Source organism: Saccopteryx bilineata, chromosome 1 (genome assembly GCF_036850765.1).
Source record: "Saccopteryx bilineata isolate mSacBil1 chromosome 1, mSacBil1_pri_phased_curated, whole genome shotgun sequence".
Lineage (NCBI taxonomy): Eukaryota > Metazoa > Chordata > Mammalia > Chiroptera > Emballonuridae > Saccopteryx > Saccopteryx bilineata.
The window spans coordinates 139,372,023-139,381,702 of record NC_089490.1 but is presented as its reverse complement, the minus strand read 5'-3'; the positions used below and the strand labels follow the sequence as shown (position 1 = coordinate 139,381,702).

The 9,680-nt window shown below is 42.9% G+C and overlaps 1 protein-coding gene across 2 annotated transcripts in view; it reads left to right on the top strand.

Moving 5' to 3' along the window:
- Nucleotides 1–498: 498 nt before the first annotated feature.
- The window catches only part of LPL (lipoprotein lipase), a 34,017-nt gene continuing 24,835 nt past the window's right edge, over nucleotides 499–9,680 (top strand). The window contains exons 1-2 of one of the 2 annotated variants that reach the window (XM_066268145.1): nucleotides 499–811; nucleotides 9,450–9,619. In XM_066268145.1, the coding sequence (XP_066124242.1) occupies nucleotides 727–811; nucleotides 9,450–9,619 (255 nt within the window). In that variant the 5' untranslated portion in view covers nucleotides 499–726. The remainder of the gene's footprint in view (nucleotides 812–9,449; nucleotides 9,620–9,680) is intronic. The other variant, XM_066268155.1, reaches the window with a different exon arrangement.

The window sequence follows — 9,680 nt, the reverse complement described above, 5'->3', positions numbered from 1 at the left end:
CTAGTTAGAGCAAAAGGGCTTTCCTCCACCAAATCTGCTAGTCCATTTTGTCAATGTTAAAATACCAGATTGTTCAGGCACAAGCTACAGAGCCGTGTGTGTTTAGGGGTCCCTAAATTGACACTGTCCTGGAGAATTTTGGGAAAAATAAACCCTGCTAGTTACAAACAGGACCCATCAAAAGAGGAGTGGGTTTAAGTTCGGATCAAACGTAGTTTAATAGTTTGACTTCCTCGCCTTGTACAACTGTTGATTGCGGAGTATTTGATAAAAATCCATATAAACCTCTGTTTGGTGCTTGTACAGGGGGCCCTAGAGAGCTAGACCCTTAGGAAAAGCGAATAGTAAGCTCACAGAGAAAGCTAATTTCCCTTCTGCCCTTTCACCCTCTTCTCGCTGGCAAGGTTGATCTTCATTGCAGTTTGCTCAAACATTTGGAAGTGAATTTAGAGCCCTCCCTCCAACTTATGATATTATAGCCAATAGGTGATGAGGTTTATTTGCATATTTCCAGTCACATAAGCAGCCATGGAGTGGAAAGTGTCACACTCGATTCCACTTCCTCCGAGGAAACCGGCTTCTTCTAAGCTGCCCGGCTCTTCCTTTTAAAAGGCGACTTGCCCCGCGCAGGACCGAGGCTCCAGCCCGCTCCGGCCTCCGGCTCCATCAGTGCGTCCGCGCTCGCGACCGTGCCCTTGTAGCTCTTGCGGAGGGACAAGCCCCGAGATGGAGAGAAAAGCGCTGCTTCTGGTGGCTCTGGGCGTGTGGCTCCAGAGTCTGACTGCCTCCCGAGGAGTGGTGGCCGCCGACAGTAAGTTTTGCGCGCAGACTCCCCTCCACCTGCAGACTCGGCTCAGGAGCCGCTCCTACGCATCGGGAGGATGGGAAGGAGGACATCAGAATGGGATGCGAATGCGCACCGGGTACTCCCCGAGCCCGAGAGCTGCCCGGGGAAGTCACCGGGCCGGGATCCGGGAGTGGCTGGGAGGGAATTCTCCCTCTGATCTCGCAGTTCCCGCTCTCCTGGGTTCCCGCGCTGTCCCCTCCGCTCCCGCTGAGGCCGTGTTCCAAGGCGCCCAGGCTCAGCCGAGACGGGAAGGGGGAGTGGGAGGGGCAGGACGAGGGAGGCGGGAGAAAGGGCCCAGATGGCTGTGACACGCAGTAACAGCTTGGCTTGGGGATGGAGGGGGGCGGGGCCCTGGAACGAAAGGCACGCGGGCCAAGGTGACCCTGTCTTGGCCGCGGCTACAGCTCAGTCTCAGCCTGTGAGAGCGCGGGCAGAAGAAAGTGGTCCGTCTGGAGAAGCCGGCCCAGGGCGGGGGGAAGGGTTTTCTACATCCCAGGAGCACAGGACACTCTTCACTCTATGCGTCGAGGTGGGAGTAGGGGATCGGGGACGCGCAACGCGAGGCCCGGGGACGCGGCATCATGCAAGCGTTCAGACCGAGAAGCTCTCCAGCGGCTACTCTCGCACGCTCGGCTTTTCTTAGCGTCCAGCAAATCTAGCGAAGGGGTGACTCTCCTGAAATCGCGGACTTGGCGATTGCCAGGTTTGCATTGGCTATCCTTACTGTCCTCTGAGCTGAGCCTCGTTTTGGGCGCCGCCGGGAGGCCGTGCTTGACTCCCAGTCACTGCCCGGGAGCCTTCCGCTGGTAGGGGTTAAGGCGTTGGAGGCCAGATGCGAATTTCTTTATTGCGACTGGGGTGCGCGTAGGGTTCTGGGAAGCAGCGCTCAGCCCCAGACTTGCCGATCACAGAGGCAGCCAGCTTAACTTGAACCTTGGTTCAGGTAACCTACAACAGCAACTGAAAAGGATGAACTTATTCGGTCTTACTGAAGCCAACACAGAACTTGCTGCTGTTTTCCTTTAGTGAAATAAAATACTTACAGAAAAAAAAGAAAAAAGGCAACTGAAGCAGGTCATGAAGGGAGGCTGCGTTTTCCTCATCTTCCCGGTGGGATTGCAGCCACCGCGGTGTCGCCAGGTGGCATACTTTCAGTGGAAGTTGGCCCTGGAGTCTAGTTTGTCTAGGACTTGTTTCTATTGCAGCTGAAAGTTTATTTCAGTACTGAAGTGTGTGAAAGAACATTTTTAATAGGTTAATAAAATGTAGATTGCATCAAAGCTGAATTGGATAAAAAGATGACACGTATCTTCTCTCCCAAATCAGTTTGAGAACACTAGAGGTCAATTAGAAAGTCTTAAACATCTCGGGTGGTAACATGTTTCTCTTAGAACAGTGTTTAACACTATCCAAAAAGATAGTAGGAACAAACTGAATTCTTATTTTAAAAAGTACACCATAGTGTAGTATTAGTTTTACCATAAAACACACACAGATATGTGTCATCTAGAGTTTAAGTTTTTGCTAGGCTCCCTTAGAAGTTCAGGACCCTAAATTCCTGAGCTAATCAATGTCACCTCTCAAGGTTTATCTTTCTCAACTCTAAAAGACGCATCTGGACCAGACTCAAATTTCTCTTAGGACCCTCTAATTCTTACTCTTTGATTTAAATGAACACTTAAGTGATTAATGAATTAAACTGGGTTTTAACCAGCAGATGGTTTTCCTGGCTATACATGTAACGAGGAATCTCATTTTCAAGTAGACTTGAAATTAGTCCCTCTCATCCTCCTCTCTCACTCTCTCATTCCACCCACCCCCTTTATATTATGCCTCTCCTGGCACAGCCACTTGCCCTCCCCCCCCTTTCTCCTCCAAATGAATTCATCTAAGAATGTTGCATTTTCAGAGTAGAAAGACACAGGCGAGGCAATGTTAAGCAGCACCTCCTCTGGGCTCAGACTTTACTTATTCTAGAGTTAATTATCAGAATATGAGGATAGGAGGCACTGCCCCATTTCGTTGTTCTGGGAGCCACCTTAGTCTCTGTGTGCCTCATCAGGAAACTTGAAAAACTAGGAGATGAGCATTTGGGTCTGTGCTCAGTAGCTGAAGTTCTTTTTCTTTCTTTTTTTGAAATATTTTTTTTATTAAAAAGTATTTTTTATTTATTGGTTTTTAAGAGAGAGAGAAACATCAGTTTGTTGTTTCACTTACTTATGCATTTCTTGATTGATTGAATTTTTTTATCCTTTGGGGTATTCTTTTAAATTTAGAAATTAAATTTAATGGCGTGACATTGGTCCACAAGATCACAAAGGTTTCAGGTAAACATCTCCATAGAATTTGAACTGTTAATTGCGTTGTGTGCTCATCACCGAAAGTCATTTTCCATCACCGTATATTTTGTCCTCTTTACTCCCCTGCCCCTGACACACTCCCTCTGGTAACCATTTCACTTTTGTCTATGTCCAGATTGATTTTTGTGTGTGCCCTGTCCAGGGACCTTGCAGAGGTCCCCAAACTTTTTACACAGGGGGCCAGTTCACTGTCCCTCAGACCGTTGGAGGGCCACCACATACAGTGCTCCTCTCACTGACCACCAATGAAAGAGGTGCCCCTTCCGGGAGTGCAGCGGGGGGCGGGGGGCGGGGGGGCGGATAAATGGCCTCAGGGGGCCACATGCGGCACGTGGGCCGTATTTTGGGGACGCCTGCGGTGTGCTCCTTTTAGTATTGGAATCACACTCTATAACCAACTGAGCTACTGGGCTGGGACTGAAGTTCTATTTGTCCAGTCATAGTGAATTTCCAGGCTAACATCTGAATTAAACATGTTGGATAATGACAGCAAAATAGCAGATACCACTTGGAATGCAGCAGAGCTGGATTGATTGATTAATAGCTGTATTAAAGGGTGGGAGTCAGGCACTGGGGAAGAGTTACAACGGAAAATGTTCATTTTCAGGCCGTGTATTTTTAGCTCAGCCCTCCTTTCTTGCTTTTATTTTTGGAAGAGAAATTGGGCTATACAGTTTTCTACCTCCATTTTTACAAACATATTTTTCCTATAGAAATGAAAAGCAAATCTGCTTGTTACGTAAATCAGGAGCATTGTCAGCATTGGAATATCTGAAAAGACCAATCAATTCAGGCAGATAACAATATTGATTTTCCCCCCTCACCAAAGTTTTTTTTTTTTTTTTTAACAGAGACAGAGAGAGAGTCAGAGAGAGGGATAGACAGGGACAGACAGGAACAGAGAGATGAAAAGCATCAATCATTAGTTTTTCATTGCGCGTTGCAACACTTTAATTGTTCATTGATTGCTTTCTCATACATGCTTTGACTGCGGGCCTTCAGCAGACCAAGTAACCCCTTGCTTGAGCCAGTGACCTTGGGCTCAAACTGGTAAGCTTTTGCTCAAACCAGTTGAGTCCACGCTCAAGCTGGCGACCTCAGGGTCTCGAACCTGGGTCTTCCGCATCCCAGTCCGACGCTCTATCCACTGCGCCACCGCCCGATCAGGCCAAAGATGTTTTTGTTTTCACCAATTCAACTTGTTTTTTGGCATTCTATAGAAGCTGCCTTAATCAATAATTGTGACCATCAGTCTTAAGAGAGCAGTGAATGACTGTTGAGGTCCTTTAGGAGTGCGTGCGTGCGTATGTGTGTGAATGTGAGTGAGAGAAAGAGAAACTAGAAACTTCAGAGCAAATTGCATTATAATTGCGCTCTTGTACCTCATGTCTTCTTATAAATGCCAGTTAAATTCATCTGATAACTGTGAGCTGCCTTTAGAATATCTTTTCTGGGATGCTCCATGCATTTCCTTTTCTAGCAATAATAATGTGCCCTCTCTAAATTTATCCTTAAAGTGCATTGACTTCTCAGCCTATTTTCACCTCTGTGAGTTATTATTCACATTAGATAAGTTCCTTGTCTTTACACATACACTTAAATTTTTAGCTATCTATTTAGAAAATTAGTAATAAGGATTACATAGTCACAAAATGTATTAATGTGTCATTTGTCCGGCACCCCAAAATTTCCCCTAAGTGTTTAATAAGGACATATCTGATCGGGATTGGTTGGCATGGTAATACTGATAATGATAAGCTGAATTCAAGATGAGGTTCTTATAAAGAAATATACCTTAGGTAACAACCCCCCTGCCCCTTTTTGTTACTTTTTTTAAGATGGCTTTTATTTCTAAGGGGACCTGGTAAAAGGTCCTTATCCTCTTAAAAGGATAAGTGCAGAGTCACTAATATCATTTAAGAAAGTAGTAAGTTCCTTAGTAACAATGAAGTCATATTAGTTCATCTGCCAGCCAGCTGCAATCCCATCGTATGCTGGACAACTACACATATCGACAGCTCACCATCAGGACCCACATTTCTCCCTATCTCTACGTGGCCTAAGTCTGTCACATGAGGGCTGATACAGGTTTATAAAGTGCATTTGTCTTTAGGATGCTGAGACATCCTTTAGGGATTACAAACGCCTGTAGTGTGAAGATTCTTATCAGAACATCAGAGAGAAGGTAAGGCTTACATTTATGATTTCATCTATAGAACTGACATAGAATTGAGAGCATCCCTAGCATATACAGTGGTAGCGTTTTCCTGTCCAAGGCTTCATTATGTTTTCTGTTACTTAAAATGAAAAATAATTTCCTTAGAAAGTGAAATAAAGGTCTCCAAATACAGATTTGCTTGAGAATATATGAATTTCCTATTATTTTTCTTTGCAAGCTATATAGCCAACATTAAATCTTGGTTGTGGGAAATTGGAGCTCTCTGTGAGCTATACGGATACTGTGATACAGGATAAATGGACTGAATAGACGTGTGTGTGTGTGTTTAAATGTACAGAGCTAGTCTTAATAATTACAAAGAAAATTCTTAATGATTTCAAAATTACCAGCAACACCAGGGCCAGCATGTTGCATAATTCCAGAGAAAAAAAGACAAAAAATGAATGGGTCTTCTGGAGTTGTGCCAGGCAGGAGTCTCCAATATCAGTTTGGCAAATAGGTGGTGGGTGATATCTATCATCCAGGTTGTTCAGATTATTCCTGCTTTAAAAAGACCGCTTATTGAACACATTAAAATAAGACCATTAGAGGCCTTATCTGTGGTGGTGCAGTGGATAAAGTGTCAACCTGGAACACTGAGGTCAACAGTTTGAAACCCTGGGCTTGCCTGGTCATGGTACATATGGGAATTGATGTTTCCTGCTCCTCCCCTCCCTTCTCTTCCTCTCCCTTCTCTCTAAAATGAATAATCTTAAAAAAAAGACCATTAGATTAGAGAAAGAAATACCCTTTGACCTCACTTATATGTGGAATCTAATGAACAAAATAAACTGAGTAACAAAATAGAAACAGAGGCAGAGTCACATGGAACAGACGAACCACTGTCAGAGGGGAGGGTGTTGGGGAATGGATGAAAGAAAATGAAGGGATTAAGCAAAAACAAAAACAACAACAACAACAAAATGTCACACACACATATATATACAGCACATAGACACAGACAACAGTGTGGTGGGAGCCAGAGGGAAAGGAGGATTGGAGGAGAAGGTGGAGGTGAGCAAAGGAGGGAAAATAAGGCTGGAAAGAGACTCTGCTTGGGGCAGTGGGCGCACAATGCAGTGTGCAGCTGATGTTTTAGTGAGTTGCACACTTGAAACCTATGTGGCTTTGCAAACCAATGTCACCCCAATACATTCAATAAAATAAGTAAAAGAAATTACATGAACAAATTCTTCAACAGAAAATTTATGGCATTCCTTTTTCTCCTTGAACTGGTATTTCCACTCATTTCCCCCCCATGAAATTTTATACTAATATAATACATATTAGGCTTAAAAGCATTTTCCTTATCATCTTACGATAATTATTTGCAACAATAAAAATGTACTCAATCAAAAAAAATAAGATTGTTAGAGAGGAGGCATGCGTTATTTGATGTGGAGAGATGTGGGAGAAGGAAACTAATTTAGTTTTAAAAATTTTAAAGCACTTTCTAACAATAAGAGAAATTCTTGAATATTGAAAGCAAAATCAGATTAAAAATCTACAATATACTCTCCACTGGCAGGTAAGTAATAAGGTCTCCAGAGTGCTTTCCGGTTAGGAAAGAAAAGGAAGACCTGCATCTTCATGTATTAGCAGAGTGGGTTCTTGATGGATGAGTGCATTCTAAGAATATTACTATATGAAATGAGAAAAAAAAGCTTTAAATATCAATCTCTTATTTTAATAAATTATCTTAGAATGTTTAGGTTCTAGAGATTGTGTGTGTGTGATCAACTTGTTACATATAATGAATCACTTGGCGAGAAGTCATCACAATATATTTTTAAAAGATTTTATTTATTGATTTTACAGAGAGGAGGAGAGGGGAAGTGAGAGGTATCAACTCATTGTTGCTTCACTTTAGTTGTTCATTGATCACTTGTTATATGTGCCTTGATCAGGCAAGCCCAGGGTTTCCAACAGATGACTTCAGTGTTCCAGGTCAATGCCCTATCCACTGTGCTACCACAGGCCAGGCTAACCACAATATTGTTTAAGAAATTTTGAAAAATAATTGAAAAGGAAAATGTTGGCCAGTCCTTGGATAAATCTATGACAAATTTGGTTTAGATGCTTGTTTTTCTGTGTACGATATTATTCTTATTTTTGGCCTCACTTTAGCAATGTCATTTATTTTAATTTTTTATTTTTAGTCAGAGAGAGACACAGATAGGGACAAACAGACAAGAAGGGAGAGAGATGAGAAGCATCAATTCCTCGTTGTGGCACCTTAGTTGTTTATTAATTGCTTTCTCATATGTGCCTTGACCGGGGGTCTACAGCAGAATGAGTGACCCCTTGCTCGAGCCAGCGACCTTGGGTTCAAGCTGGTGAGCCTTGCTCAAACCAGGTGAGACCGTGCTTAAGCTGGCGACCTCGGGGTTTCAAACCTGGGTCCTCTGCGTCCCAGTCTGACACTGTATCCACTGCGCCACCACCTGGTCAGGCAGCAATGTTATTCAAAATGACAGATTTTCAGCTTTTGAGTTGTGTAACGAGAGTAAGTTTAAATAAAGAAATCATAAGTATTTCTAAGCAACCTCAGTTATTTATCTTCTGAAAGTTTTAAATAGTGAAATCTGAACTCTATAAGTTATTACCTTGAATAGACTTTTTTTTTCCTTAAATGAGAAGCTGGGAGGCAGAGAGACAGACTCCCACATGCATCCTGACTCCACCCGACAAACCCCCTATGGGGTAATGCTTTGCCCATCTGGGGCCGTTGCTCCGTTGCTCGGCAACTGAACTATTTTAGCGCCTGAGGCGAGGCCATGGAACCATCCTCAGTGCCCAGGGCTAAGTTGCTCTAACAGAGCCATGGCTGCATGAGGGGAAGAAAGAGAGAAAGAGAGAGAGAGAGAGAAGGGAGAGGGGGAGGGGTGGAGTAGCAGATAATCACTTCTCCTGTGTGCCCTGAGCAGGAATCGAACCTGGGACATACACATGCCGGGCTGAGGCTCTACCACTGAGCCAATTGGCTAGGGCCATCAGGTTATTTTTGATTTGACAAGAAATTAAATATTTTCCCTTAATATGATTTCCTTTTGACTGTGTTTGCTTTGTATAACAGTCTGATTTTATCTGCAATACAGTTTACTTCAAGTGTTCAGTGTGATGTGATAGGTACTGTTTACAAATACTCTGAAGGTTTATCAACATTTAGATTTATTGTCCAGGAAAAAAGAGGTTAAAGTTCTCTTTCTCTTTTTGGGATTAATGATGAAGGACCAAAGTGGATTCTTTCTAAAAACAGCTTTGTGGTCGTTTTTTAAGTTTTGACTTTGTGGAAGACTACAGACATAAGTGGAAAAAGAAATATTTGGGGAAAGAGTTAACTGTGGCTCATACATAGCACAGGTATTTCTGAACAACCCACTAAATGATTTTTAAAACTATCCTAATCTGATGTGTTCTGCCCTGAGAGTGGGAACTATTCCATACAAAAGCTTCCTCATGTTGCCAACTTTTCTCATTGCTAATAACTTAAAGAACTATACTGGCAAAAAGGAAACAATCTTCCCTCAAACAAGTTTTATTGTATCCTATTGTGGCAAAACCTTCAGAGATTCAAGAAGCGTGAAATAACATGAAATAAGTGGAACTATTCAACTCGAGAGCCACGAGTCAATATTTTGAAACAGAATCAAGAGACCTGAGTTCCAGTCCCCACTCTCTTGCCTGTTATTAGCATCACGACCTTGGCCAGTTCACATTTTGAGAGAAGACTGAATTAACTAAGAAATTTTAAATTGCAGTCATACACATACATCCTGACTAAAGGAGAGAATGGAAGAGAGGAGAGATCAATATTGCTTTACTCAGTTATGTGAAAGCCGTCTCTGTCAACTTTGATCACCATTGGAGAATCAGTCAGTCTCTTACAATCCACTTTCATTTTTTAAAAACTTTACAAACAAAAATAGTATCATGCTGGTTGCTTGTGAACCTAAAACATACTGACCATTCCATCAAAAAAGATATCCTCCAATTCACCTTCTATCCATTTTTTCCTTTTCAGAAATTATAGGAGGAACAGATTTTACAGACATTGAAAGTAAATTTGCTCTAAGGACCCCTGAAGACACAGCTGAGGACACTTGCCACCTCATTCCTGGAGTAACAGAGTCTGTGGCTAACTGCCACTTCAACCACAGCAGCAAAACCTTTGTGGTGATCCACGGTTGGACGGTAAGAGAGGCTCTTTAGGAAGGGGTGGGTCCTGCATCCTGACCTTTCCCTAGTTGCTGGG